This window comes from Rosa chinensis, chromosome 1 (genome assembly GCF_002994745.2).
Source record: "Rosa chinensis cultivar Old Blush chromosome 1, RchiOBHm-V2, whole genome shotgun sequence".
NCBI lineage: Eukaryota > Viridiplantae > Streptophyta > Magnoliopsida > Rosales > Rosaceae > Rosa > Rosa chinensis.
The window spans coordinates 30857122-30871215 of record NC_037088.1 but is presented as its reverse complement, the minus strand read 5'-3'; the positions used below and the strand labels follow the sequence as shown (position 1 = coordinate 30871215).

At 38.1% G+C, this 14094-nt stretch overlaps 2 protein-coding genes across 2 annotated transcripts; both read left to right on the top strand.

The window, feature by feature from the left end:
• The first annotated feature begins 2704 nt into the window (after window positions 1–2704).
• LOC121051055 lies at window positions 2705–5079 on the top strand. Its single transcript, XM_040512934.1, has 2 exons — window positions 2705–4139; window positions 4253–5079. Exons 1-2 carry the CDS (start codon window positions 2726–2728, stop codon window positions 5059–5061), a joined length of 2223 nt encoding a protein of 740 aa, XP_040368868.1. The 5' UTR covers window positions 2705–2725; the 3' UTR covers window positions 5062–5079.
• Window positions 5058–6336, top strand: LOC112164944. Its single transcript, XM_024301313.2, has 3 exons — window positions 5058–5842; window positions 5926–6003; window positions 6139–6336. Exons 1-3 carry the CDS (start codon window positions 5189–5191, stop codon window positions 6334–6336), a joined length of 930 nt encoding a protein of 309 aa, XP_024157081.2. The 5' UTR covers window positions 5058–5188.
• Window positions 6337–14094: the final 7758 nt, after the last annotated feature.

Below are 14094 nucleotides of genomic sequence, written 5' to 3'. Positions count from 1 at the left end.
CCATTTTACACCTTATGCCTCCTCCAATGCAATACCTAGTAATTGAATTGAAAATCAGAAAAAAAAAAAATTCATAAAAGAGGCTTTGTAAACAGAAAGAGCTAGTATGAAGATTTATCTGACTATGAAAAAATCCAAGTCGTCCAAACCAGAAAAACCCCAAAACCAGCAAAACCTTAACCCCAAAACTAGAGGCTAGAGTGGAGGGAGACAATTCTTCTGGGGACTGGATCTGAATGAAGGGTTGAGCGGAAAGAGGAAGAAGGTGAAGGCTTCCATCTTCTGACTGAGACGAAGCTCACCATCCTTGGAGTTGGAGAGAGTGAACTGGCCATCGAGATTGATAGATGCTAGGGACGAAGTGATATCCCTTTCACTACTAAGATCCCATTTCTGCATCCTCGATCGGTCTTTTCAATTATAATCATATCTATTGAGAGAGGAGATATGAGCTTGGGGCAAGGCTAAGGCTGAGACACAAAATCAAGAGATGAGAGAGAGAGAGAGAGAGAGAGAGAGAGAGAGATCTGAAAGGGAAAAGAAAAAACAAAAATTAAAAAATTGACTCCCCATATAATCAGACAACACAACTTCGTTAAATTAGTTGTCTGATGGTTACCACTTTTTTGACTCAATTAGGGTTTGACCATTTTGAGAGGGAAATGCCTTTACCGAGTGGGAGGGAGAATTTCAAAATTTCAGTCATCTATGATCAAACAACAAAATTTTCTTATCACTGTTGTTTGAATAAGACAAGGTTTTAGGCTTCAGAGGAATGAAATTATAGGGTATATCTCTATCTTGAGCTAACAACATAAAAGTGTTGTGTGAATAAAAGGCTTCAAAGGATTGAAATTATAGGTATATCTCTATCTTGAGGTAACAACATATAAATGTTGTGTGAATAAGAGGCTTCAGAGGAATGAAATTATATCTTGAGTTAACAACAAAAAAATGTTGTCTGAATGTCACCCATTCATTCTAAATGAAAAAAGTGTGTTTCTGTGAGTATTCAAACAACAGAGTAAGATTTGTCCGTTGTCTAAAAAATTGGGACAACAGAAAATTAGCTTTCTGCCGTCTGATGTTTGTTGTATGGTTGACTTATTGGCACAGTGTAAGCTCAGACATAACCCACTCCAAGGTTGTAAATGTAGTCTCACTGCCAGCGGTAAAAATATTCTATTGTACTAAATTGAGCTTCATTTAATATGCGGAATAGATTTTAAGATGTCACAATGTAAGTACTAATTAATTGAATTGAAGTATATATGTATTCCTCACACAACAAGAAAATATTAATTAACGTACCAGGATGATTGCCTTTATGCCAACTCGATCAATAAGGACACGAGCTGCATTTTCTTTCTGAACCGCAAGTAAAACGTCCAAAAAATCCTTCTGGTCTTCATTGTCGTTCATACCATCAATTCCACTATTTGATTTAGGATTAATTCCAGTTTACCCACTTCAACTTTTGGGCAATCTTCATTTTAGTCCCTGTTCTTTTAATTTCATCAGATACACCCCTGATCTTCCAAAATTAATCAACCGTGTCCGAGTTCGTAAATTCCGTCCAACTATTCCGTCAACTGCTGACGTGGCAGGAAATGGGTGGGAGAAAGTCGATAATACCCCTGGTGACCGTTTTCCCTCCTCTCGGCGTGCATCCCCAGAAAACTTTTCATCCCCAAAAATGTTTTCATCCCGAAAAACCCTAAAATTGTATCCATTACGCTCCCATTACACTAATTCAGTCAAAACCATCTCTTCCATTACGCCCCATGACAGTCCCGAAAATTGAAAACCCTAACTGAACCCAGATTACGGTTTCGATTATAACTTCGTTTTCAAAATACCCACCCCAATCTCTAGTTCAAGGTTGAAGGCACATGGCTGGTAATGAGATTGAAGAGTGGGTACCCAGAACGGAAGAAGGAGGCGATGAAATCCCCCATTACGGTGAGTTTCGAACAACAAATTGTGTGTTAGAAATCGTGATTAATGGTTTAGGGATTTAGGTTGGTTGATTTAAGGGCTATGTGGACCTGTTGGGTTGAGATTCGAAGCTTTTGATTTGGGTGTTTCGAAGCTTCTGATTTGGGGGTTTCGAAGCTTCTGATTCGGGGGCTTCGAAGCCTCTGATTCGGGGGTTTTGAATCCTCTAATTTACTGGTTTCGAAAATTTCGAAAATTTTTAAGAATTTCGAAAATTTTCATTTTGGGGTTTCGATGATCTATGAGATTTAGGATTTAGAAGCTTCTTATTTTGGTGGTTTCGAGTTATGGTTTGGGGTGATGTTTATGTTAGAGCCACTGCACTGCACTTTGGTTTATATATGCATGTATTGAATCTGGGTTGGTGGGATTTAGGGTTTCTTTCTCGAATTTTTGTCTTCTTGTGTTTATTACTTACAGAAATTGTGATTAAAGTAAGAGTGATATGCATGTGGACCTTGTTGGGTAGCTGAAATACTACAGTTTGTGTCTTGTTGTGTTTAATACTCTATCTTTCAAAAAGTGGTGTTGCAGTCCAAAAGAGTGTTAGTGCTGTTGTGGTCCAAAAGGGTGTTAGTGCTGTTGTGTTTAATACTGTATCAACCTGTTTTTGAATTATTGTTTATGGAATAAATGGCTGTCTATGCTGCTGGTTAATGTTTCCTTAAGGATGCTAACTGTTGGTTATGTTTGTCATGCAGTAAATTGTGATTTATTCACAGTCAAAATGTACCATGGTGGAATCATAAGGGAGAACAAATATGTAGGGGGAAAAATTAGCTACTATGACAATGTGGACAAGGACAAGATGTCCCTAATTGAGGTGGATTCTATGGTGAGAGGGATAGACCCTACATATGTTGGAAGGAGGATGGACTACTGGTATTCAATTGGGAGTGAAGATGATGCTCTGACCAAGCTTTCCACAGACTTTGATGCCATACAAATGTGTTGTTGTGTACCTCAGATCAGGTTGGTAATCATCTACTTAGATCATTTAGATCTGCATGACGACTACCAATCTGATGGGGATGATGTCGAGATGTTTGATGATGACCCAACTGCATGGGGGTATAGTCAAGCCGGTTCAACAGGGGTGGTGATTGAAGAACTTCCTGATTCACCAAAGAGGAAGTGCTGTGTAAAGATCGAAGAGTTGCCAGATTCACCTAAAAAGAAGCCTGACGTTATGAAAGGAGATCCAAAGTTAGGACGTCGGGTTAAAGTATGTGCAAACAGAAAAAAGGCTGTGGGAATTGTGATTAGAGAGGTCGAAGAAGAGGTTCCAACTCAAGCAAGCAAGGCTGCAGTATGTGACAGCAAAGACAAAGGGAAACAAAAAGTTGTAGAACAGCAAGAAAGAGAAGATTATGAAGCTGAGATGTTTGAGGACTTGGTAGACATAGATGTCAATGATGCAAGGTGTTACATGGACCCTATGAGCAGTGAAGATGATGCTAGTGAGGATGCAGACTATGATCCATGTAGGGATGATGAAGACTATGCTAATTATGGTGTTGATGATGACTGGTTAGATTATGTGGAATGTGAAGAGAGTGTGGACAAGCATGAGCAAGCTACTGAGGATGTAGGAACAAGTGCTGGAGATAGGAAGGGAAAGAAGAAAGAGGCAAAGTCATATGAGCAAGCTAGTGTTGGAACAAGTGTTGATGTGGATGAGAACATGGAGGTTGAAGATAATGAGCCAATGTATGGGGCTCTAGACTCTGATGAAGAGGGGATTGGTCATGAAGCAAACTCAGATGATGAGGGAGATGATATGCAAAGGTTTCCAGAGTTCAACCCCAAGACAGACATGGGGAACCCTCAGTTTTGTAAGGGTATGAGGTTTGCATCTGCTAAGATATTGAGAGCTGCTGTAAGGGAGAAGGCAATACAAAAGGGTTGGGAGGCCTTGTTTGTGAAGAGTGATAGAGTGAGGGTGAGGGTGATTTGCAAAGCAGAAAACTGCCCCTTCGAGCTGTATGCCTCTAAGATGCAGCATGAAGACACTCTAATGATCAAGACATACAATGGTCAACACAACTGTGCAAGGGTGCTAGATAATAGCATGGTTAGGACCCCTTACCTGACTGAAAAGTTTATTGATCAGATAAAGCTTAACCCTGATTGGTCCACAGGTAGTTTCCCCAAGACTTTATCAATTTAATTCAATGCCTTTACTTACTTTTTTTTTTTTTTTTTTTTTTTTTTACAATAGCACACTAATGCCTTTAACCCTTTTGTGACACAGAATCTCTAGCCCAAACTATGTCAGCAAAAGTGCAAGCAAGAGTCTCAGTTCAGCAAGCATATAGAACCAAGAAGGCTGCATTGAGTATACTTGAGCGATCACATGCAGAGCAGTATTCAAGGGTGAAGGACTATGCAGCAGAGTTGAAGAGGGTTGATCCAAGCACAACAGTCGACATCCAATGCGACTACAATAACCCTGGCCAGAAACCTATTTTCAAGCGGATGTATGTTTGTCTGGGTGCACTGAAGAAGGGATTTAAAGCAGGCTGTAGGTCATTGATAGGACTAGATGGTTGTCATCTGAAGAGTCCTTATGGAGGTCAACTTTTGTCAGCGGTTGGAGTGGATGCTAACAACAGTACTTGGGTAGTTGGTTATGCAATGGTGGAGCAGGAGTGTAAGGATAGTTGGATATGGTTTCTGGAGTTGTTGGCTAATGACTTGGACATTAGGAGTGATGGAGCTGGGTGGACGTTTATATCTGATAAACAAAAGGGCCTTTTACCAGCATTTGAGGTGGTTTTGCCAAGTGCGGAGCACAGGTTCTGTGTAAGACATTTATGGACGAATTTCAACAAGAAGTTTCCAGGGAAAGCTTTGAAGGACCAATTATGGGCCATCGCAAAGTCAACCACAATGGCTTACTTTACTAAGGAGATGGTCCTAATGAACCAAATGGAGCCAGGGGCTTATAACTATCTCACAGGTTTGCAATGCTACCATTATTATCGCTTCATGTTCTTTATATTCTTGACATTGAATTTTCAATACATTAACTGCCAATGTTGTGCGTTTTGTAGAGCCTGAAAGACCTGCAAAGCACTGGTCTAGGTCACATTTCAACACAGTGCTTAAATGTGACATTCTACTCAACAATCTCAGTGAAAGCTTCAATGCCTTCATACTGCCCGCAAGAGTCAAACCTGTAATCAGCATGTTTGAGGAAATGAGGATCAAGTTGATGAAGAGGATTCACATTAGGAGGGACAAGATGATGAAGGTTCAGGATACCATCTGCCCCAAACCAAGAGAAATACTGGAGAAGAACAAAGTGAAAGCTGCCACAGACTGCATCCCATTTGGTTCAGGAAGCTCAAAAATCGAAGTGGAAAGCATTGGAGGAGCAAGATATATAGTTGATATTGAGAGAAGGAGTTGTGCTTGTAGGAGATGGGATTTGAGTGGGATCCCTTGCAAACATGCTGTATCTGCCATCCACTACATGAGGGAAAAACCTGAGGATTATGTTGATACAGCCTACTGGACAAAGACATACTTGGCCATCTACTCAAACACCATCAGCCCTGTAAATGGAATGGATCTTTGGGAAAGGACTGATGATGCTGCAATTCTTCCTCCTCAGTACAACAGACAGCCTGGTAGGCCAAAAACCAAGAGAATTAAGGATTCACAAGAGAAAGCTACTGAGGGAACCAAGTTGGGAAGAGTGCAGAAATCATTGAAGTGCAGCAGCTGTGGGGTTTTGGGGCACAATGTGAAGACCTGCCATAGGCACTTGCCACCTAAGGAGAAGATGAGCAAAAAGAGGAAGCTAGACACTAGAGAGGACACCTCATCTAAATCCAAGGTATTTCAAGTTTAGGATATTTTTGCTTTCTATTGTTCAACTTTTTTATATCTGTAATATGACAACTGTACATTTGAATGTAGGCTAAGGGAACCAAAAATCCTCCTCTGACAAAGAACGAGCTTAGGGCCAAAGTTATACAGAAAGCAGACAAGATGAAGGTAATTTGTTGGGGCTGTGTGTTGGAATTATTCTATGTTTTGGTTATTGTGGTTTTTGTAAATTGTAGTGGCTGCTGAGCTGAAAAACCAAGGTTTCTAATTTGTGGTTTAATGTGGTTTAATGTCTTACTGTAGAAAAAGAGGGATGCACAGAAGGCAGCAGCTTTTGCTGCTGCAAAATCAACCACTGCTAAAGCAGCAACAAAATCGAGCACAGCTTCAACCACTACCCGTGCTGCTACAGCAATCAGTAAAGCTTCTGCCTCTGCAAAGTCTTCAACACCAACAAGATCATCACAGAGAATTAGAGCTGGAAAGGAGGCTGGAAAATAGATCTAGAAGGCTGGGATTAGCACGCCAGGTTATTTTATATCAATTGATGAAGTGTTGCATTATTTTGTGCAACCTTGTGCTGTGTCACAAGGTTGCTGGCTCTAATCTTTTGTTATGATGATTAGAGCTAATCTGGACAAAGCAACTATTTCCAACTTCTTTTTTGTTGTTTGGATGTAAAACAGTGAAATGCATCTTTATTGGCTGCTAATTCCCCATACTATGTCAGTATTATTCCTATTATTAATGAAGAGTAGGTTGTTTTATTTTACAGCTTTTTAAACTCTATGTTTGGTTATTACAATATCAGTGTTCATATGCCCAGCTTAACCCAAAAAAGTGAACTTTTCTTCCTCCTATCTGAATATGTAATAAAAGATGCTCTTTGGAGGGAAAAAAAGTATGGTTGTATTTGATTATTAGGATGTTTTTTGCTTTTGTTGGTAAAAGATACAAAATGTCCATTTTGCCCTTCTTGTGGGCCCGTTTCTCCCACCCATTTCCTGCCACGTCAGCAGTTGACGGAACAGTTGGACGGAATTTACGGAACTCGGACACGGTTGATTAATTTTGGAAGATCAGGGGTGTATCTGATGAAATTAAAAGAACAGGGACTAAAATGAAGATTGCCCCAAAGTTGAAGTGGGTAAATTGGAATTAATCCTTTGATTTATCAATATGCTCTTGAATAACCATATTTAAAAACACATCCGCTCGTTTAGCCAGGTCATCTAATTCAGCGTCAAACCCACTGAGGCGAGTAAACCAAGCAAGCCATGAAATATAGTCACCAATGTTAACACATTTGAAGAACTTTGACAAATCTTTAACAATCTTCATGAACATCTTCCCTAGCATCGCTGTACTTCCTCCCCAGAGAAGCTCTGCATATGACATCATTACTAAGCTTCATAAAGATGTTGCTCAGATTTAAAACAGGTGAGGATGAGGAGGAGGAGGAGGAGGATGATAGACTACTACAGGACTGTAGTATGTTACTTATCATCAATCTTGTTTCCTCTTGTCTTACAGCATGACAAGAACGAACCATTTTGTTGCTCAAAAGATTCAAGACACATATACTTCTGAGCTGCCTCCAGTAATCACCATAAAGGGCCGATGCAATGTCCTTGGAGTTGTAGGCAATCTTTTCAAAGAAGATGAACTTAGGTCTGTCGGAGAATATTAGGTCATGGGTTTTGAAGATCTGGGAGCCAGCCTCAGCCGACGAGATGACAAGGACTGGCCTGCTTCCGAAATGGAGCAGGCATGACAGGCCCATGGCGTTGAGATAAGGTTTGAAGTGAGCGATGAGGGAGCAAGCCTACTTGGTGAAGGTTTCCAATGATGGGTAGCTTTAGTAGAGAAGGTGGTACAGATGAGTTTCTCTAAGAGGACTATCTGTGTAAGAGAATGAAGAAAATGGCCGCAAGGAATATATATTGGAAAGGAAAAGGTTGCAAAGGGATTGAAAAGCTTTCGTTAAGTGTTTGCACTATGCAGTGTAAAGTGGTTCATCTACAAGATATTTTTTTTGGTCTGAGCACAGCTATATTAAAAGATCAGGAGCGATCTCGTGATCAATTAATATTACCATTCAACAAATTTTAATCAAACTTTGCGAGTATATTTTAATTTAATATTATTTGCAACATAACTACGCTTTATTGGCCAATCGGTGGCATTGAAACTCATTTACCGGTGAAGCCATGCGTATAATCGATGTAAATCTGTATGTAATTAGGATTCGTATTTATTTAGGATATCATGTAATTAAAGGCAAGATTGTTTTCTATTAGAGTTAGAATACTCCCTTATACTTTACTACTAGCAAAACGGGCAACTCACACAAATTTAAATCTGTGTGAAATACAACTATTTCACACGGATGTCAGTATTTAAAAGGCTGTACCTACAGTGCAAGCATGGAATGTTTTTAAGTTGCCTTCGGAGGGGACACTAATTCTTTATTCACACGGTTTTTAGAGTCCATGTGAATATTTATCATGGACCCCCCATCTATAACCATGCATAATTAAATTTAAATCTGTCCTTGTGATTCAAAAATGATATTTTAATATCTTAATTAGTATGAAATATCTTCCTAACTCACACATATTTCAGTGTGGAAGAGTGATGGCATTCAAAAATAAAAAAAAAATATTTGCAAAATCTGCCCAGAAACTGAATCATCACACTCAGAATCGGCTTTTTCATAAGCATAATCCCCAGAATCATTGTTGCTCAAATCACCCTCACATTGGCCCAAAACATAAACTGACTAATAGCTCCCAGTATAGAACAAAACACTACCATTCTTGATCCCACTCTCCAATTTGTCAAAAGCAGAGTCCCTTTTCTCTTCAAACCCAGCAGACCCACTAAACCGTCTTGACCGGCAAATCTTGTACATCAGCTGTGTCCCTGAAACCTGCTTAACCTCCAAATTACCAGCCTTACACCTTTCAATGAAGCATATGTTTTAAGTCAAGCACATACATACAAGATAACAGTTTATGAAGCCTTGCCACTGAAATATGCATAAAGAAAATGAAAATTTATTAAATAGAAAACTCTACCTCTTTCTAAGCTGAAAGATTCAGATTTCACTGTTTTCAAGAGATGAGATTAGTCCAACCGTGAAGAACAAAGCTCAAAGATTTGGGTTCCTTAGTTGATTCAAATAAACATTAAGAAATCAAAACCCAGGGATACTGTGGTCAATTGAGAAAACTTAGAAGAGATGAAATACAAAGAATCATTAACATTTAATCACGTTCATCACAAACCCAGCCTCATCAATATCACAAAGTTTACAGTACCCATTCCATTTTGAGAGGACTAATTGGAAATTGAAAGAGAGAGAGAGAGAGAGAGAGAGGTTGCACACTGATATCTGTGTGTATTGCTGTTTCACATTGATTTTTGTTGTTATTGGTACTGCACAAACTCATGTGGGCCCAATTCTACTTAGTTTACACGGATATGAGTATGAAATTGTCTTTAACACAGATATCCAAGGGTGTTGAAAATTTGCGAGAAATAAACCTATGTGAGTTGCCCTTTTTGCTAGTAGTGCTTGTATATATACCTCCATTGTGGGATGAATAGAATTATCAAATTAAAAACCCTAAATTGAAGTATCTTTTTCTACTTGGTATCATAGTAGGTTCAATCCTTTGAACTTGCTCTGCATCATTTGAATCCTAAATCCCCAAGAACACCACAAACCGCTGCGTACCACCACTATTAAAATCAAACCATCCTTGAATTTCAAACCACCATTTTTGAAACCCTAGAAAAACCAATCCTGAAAAAAAATCCCGAATTCCTCAATGGCCGGACCGGTAATTGAAGGCGAACAGTCAAGTCCTGAGAATTGGAAGTTGTTGGATACACAGATGCAGATTAGGCTGGTGATAAAACTGACTGGCGTTCTACATCTGGGTACTTCACTTCTGTAGCAGGGAACCTTGTCACTTGGCATAGCAAAAAGCAGAAAGTCATTGCTAGATCAAGTGCAAAAGTTGAATTTCGAGGTATAGCACATAGAAACTGTGAAATGTTATAGATTTGTAATGTCCTGAAAGACCTAGGTTACAAGTTTAAACGGCCGATGGATTTGTATTGTGATAATAAAGCAGTCATTGAGATTGCACATAATCCAGTTCAGCATGATAATCAAAGCGTATGGAGGTTGACCGACATTTTATTCAATAAAATCTTGATAGAAAGGTTATTCGCTTTCCATTTGTAAACTCAGAGGAGCAATTAGCTGATGTTCTTACTTAAGGAGTGTCTAGGAAGATATTTGACAGCTCAGTTGATAAGTTAGGCATGATAGATATCAATGCACCAACTTGAGGGGGAGTGTAGAATCGCTGTAAATCCGTATGTAATTAGGATTCTTATTTATTTAGGATGTCTTGTAATTATGGGAAGGAGTGTTTCCTATTGGAGTTGGACTACTCCTTTGTACGTGTACATATACCTCCATTGTGGGATGAATAGAATTATCAAATTAAAAACCCTAAATTGAAGTATTCTTTTCTACTATCCGCTGATGTATTGATTAATGGTTATGGTTAAAATTGAGGAATACAATAGGAGTTTAGTCATAACAAAATGACAGGTTGGACTAGTTTGTCATTGTACAATGGGCTAGCTTGTATTGCTGGCCACCCTATAACTTTTTTGTAAAAAGCTTTTTTGACTTTTATTGTCTAGGTTGGACTGGTTTGTCATTGTTAGGTTTGAGTTAAATGAAAAAATTATGCCACTTGAAATTGTTAGGTTAACAATATTTATAATTTTGTCACTGTGTTGACTTTTGTTGTCCAGGTTGGTTAGACCGGTTTGTCATATTTTAATTCTTAGGTTAACAATATTTATAATCTGTCACTGTGTAGCCTTTTTTTGTCCAGCTTGGACCGGTTTATCATATTTGAATTGTTAGGTTAACAATATTCATAATCTGTTACTGTGTTAACTTTTATTGTCTAGGTTTGACCGGTTTGTCATATTTGAATTGTTAGATTAGCAATATTCAAAATTTGTCACTGTGTTGACTTTTATTGTCCAGGTTGGACTGGTTTGTCATATTTGAACTGTTAGGTTAACAATATTTATGATTTTGTCACTATGTTGACTCTTAATGGTTGGAATGGTTTGTCATATTTGAAGTGTTCAGTTAACAATATTTATGATTTTGTCACTGTTTTGACTTTTATTGTCCAGGTTAACGGTTTATCATATTTGAACTATTAGGTTATTAATATTTATGATTTTATCGTTGTGTTGACTTTTATTGTCTAGGTTGGACCGGTTTGTCATATTTGAATTGTTAGGTGAACAATATTTATAATTTTGTCACTGTGTTGACTTTTATTATGCAGGTTGGAATAGTTTGTCATATTTGAATTGTTAGGTTAACAATATTTATGATTTTGTCATTATGTTAACTTTTATTTTCCAGGTCGGGCCTGAAACCCTGACACTTAAGCAAAAATATAACAAGAATAACAAAACATATCCAAATCCAAAACTCTCTTGACAACACCTCACTCTCGACACCCCCTGACCTTTTCTCTCGACTCACCTCACACTTGATAGACCCAAAACCAAATCCAAAACTCTCACTCTCGACAGCTTCTCACTCTCTCGACAAAACCTCACTCTCTCAAACACTCATTCTGCTCTCTAACCAAAATCTCATCTCTTAACTGGAAACCTAATTTAGTCGATTCAGCCTCTCCAACCTAGTCAACCCAGGCAAAAACTCGCCAGACAACTCATTCCCTTAGAGGTAGAGTTCTGAAGCACTGTTGGCAAACAAGTGAGCTTATTGGAGTGAAGACTCAGAACTCAGAGCTGATTCAAAATCCCTCAAGTCTAGTAAAACCATAGAAATTTTGAGAAAGCAAACTCTGTCTCTCTCTGTCTCTGTCTCTCTCTCTCTCTCTCTCTCTCTCTCTCTTTCTTACACTGTGGACGGTGATAGCTCGCTCTTCCCATTTGATTTCAGAGCCGAGGTATGAAATCCTTAACACCCATTTGATTTCTCTCTCCCCTATCTATTTCCTCATTAATTGTTCTCTGAAATCTGCGTTCTAAACAAAATTTCAAATCAAATCAATTTTTCAGTTTTGTGCAATTTGAGATCTGTGTAGATCTAGAGATTCGGTTTGCTCAGAACAAATCTACGGTTGACAACACACTGATGCTAATTATATATGCTTGACAAATTGGCCAAAGTAACACCGCTTGGCAACTCCCCAACCAAGACAACCTTCCTTGACTGGGGACCTAGGAGAGTTGTACTTACATGAGCACTTGTCTAAGCATAATTAGCTATATTGGGTCGGTTCCATATTGTGCAGCCAGAGGTAGTAGCGCCGTCAAGGATGTAACCTCTGGAAACACCGTTACATGTATTATCACCTGAACTCAGGATCAAGCTGAGATCACCTCTGACACGCCCAGTCAAGATAACCTCGCTGAGACATCAGAAGCTGCTAACTGATGCCCATCAGTCCCACATCAGAAATCAGGAAGAGATCAATCTCCTCCTCAACTATAAATAGTTCATTCCTCTCCCTTCATTGATTACACATTAAATATTTGTCTAACGTTACTCTGTCAACATAAATACATTGACTGACTTAGGCATCGGAGTAGAGAAGACCGCTAACCGCGGTCTCCCCTTTGACGTCCTTTGTAATTTACTTGACAAGGGACTCTAGCACTACACACCCCTCAATAGCGATCCAAACCGAATCAACGTTAACGGGATTTAGCTACCGCTAGATCTTAAACATTAGCAATCAGAACCAGCAACACATTTATCATCATCAATATGAACAAAATCAAGTGTGATTGAAGCATTGGATTCCAACAAGAGTCCAAAGGGTGATCTCGAGTAGTGGAAATGAGCAAAATAGGTGACAGTAGTGCTACACATCCTTCAGGGTGGTGTTATTGACACACCCATTTTCTCTATTCATACAACCTCAATTTTTTTTATTATTTTAATTCAAATTTTTTTTTTTACAAATTACCCTCCCTTGAAATTTTTTTCTTTTTTCTTTTGTCTATTTGACAAGGCAATCATCCCCCTCTATTTTTTTTTATTTTAATTAATTTTTTTTTTACAAAATACCCTTATTACCCTCCCTTGCAATTTTTTTTTCCTTTTTCCTATTTGGCATGTCAATCATCCGTAGTCTTATTTATCTGCCTCCTTCTGTGAGCTATGTCTTCAAAACTCTTTTTCCCTCTTTTCTTTTTCATCAATAACTTCTCTAGTACAGTCATTCTATCTCTTTTGTGATGCTTTGAAGTTCAATTATGGCCGAACAAGCAGCTTTAGACCCATTTTTGGAGAAAATTTTACATCTGCTTTGCAATAGAGAGTTGGAGACATAGAAGAACAATATAAGTTCAGCGATCATTCTAGTCCCTTTCAATATGTTATTCCTTGTAAGATTCTAACTGAAATTATTTGGTGTATTTGTTAAATACAATTTTAACATTAAGGTTTTGATTTCTTTTGGCTTGATAGTTTTATGAGTCTATTAGTTTTGGGTTTTAACTTAGAGCAACTCCAACAGCTTCCCTATAATTTTTGTATTATAGAGAAGCAAAAGTCAAACCAGCCTATTTTTCTTTTCCAACTTCAACAGATTTCCCAGTTTACAATAATCTATAAAATCTCCATATTCTTCTTTAAAATTTTGGAGTTTGCTGTAAATATAGGGAATTTGGTTTTCTTTCTCCTCACTTTCCCTAAAATAGAGATAGTTATAGGGAATCTGTTGGAGCAAAAGAGGCTCATTTTTCCCTAAAGTAGAGAAAAATCAAAATATAGGGAATTTGTTGGAGTTGCTCTTAGAATTGATATCACTACTTGAATAATTTAATCATATTTATTTCTATATGTGTCTCATAGTAAGAATTTGGGTATTTTTTTTGCTTCCAAATGGGTCATTGTATTTTGAAGAATTGCCTTTTGGTTGGATGGTGATTTTTTTTTCACTAACTTTTTAAGGAAAAGAAAGACTGAAAAAGAGTTTTGAAGATAGAGCTCAGAGAAGGAGGTGAGCAAATAAGGCTAGGGATGATTGACTTGCCAAATAGAAAATACAAAAAAAATAAAGAAAAAAATTAATTGCAAAGGCGGGTAGTTTGGATAATTTGTAAAAAAATCAAATTAAAGTAATAGGAAAATATAGAGGGTATGTGAATATAAAAAAGGGTGTG

Bases quoted from the DNA above. Each gene is read 5' to 3' on its own strand.
- LOC121051055 (XM_040512934.1), top strand. From the start codon at position 2,726: ATGTACCATGGTGGAATCATAAGGGAGAACAAATATGTAGGGGGAAAA. The intron at 4,140-4,252 runs GTAGTTTCCCCA...TTTGTGACACAG, and splicing joins TAACCCTGATTGGTCCACAG to AATCTCTAGCCCAAACTATG.
- LOC112164944 (XM_024301313.2), top strand. From the start codon at position 5,189: ATGTTTGAGGAAATGAGGATCAAGTTGATGAAGAGGATTCACATTAGG. The intron at 5,843-5,925 runs GTATTTCAAGTT...ATTTGAATGTAG, and splicing joins ACACCTCATCTAAATCCAAG to GCTAAGGGAACCAAAAATCC. The intron at 6,004-6,138 runs GTAATTTGTTGG...GTCTTACTGTAG, and splicing joins AGAAAGCAGACAAGATGAAG to AAAAAGAGGGATGCACAGAA.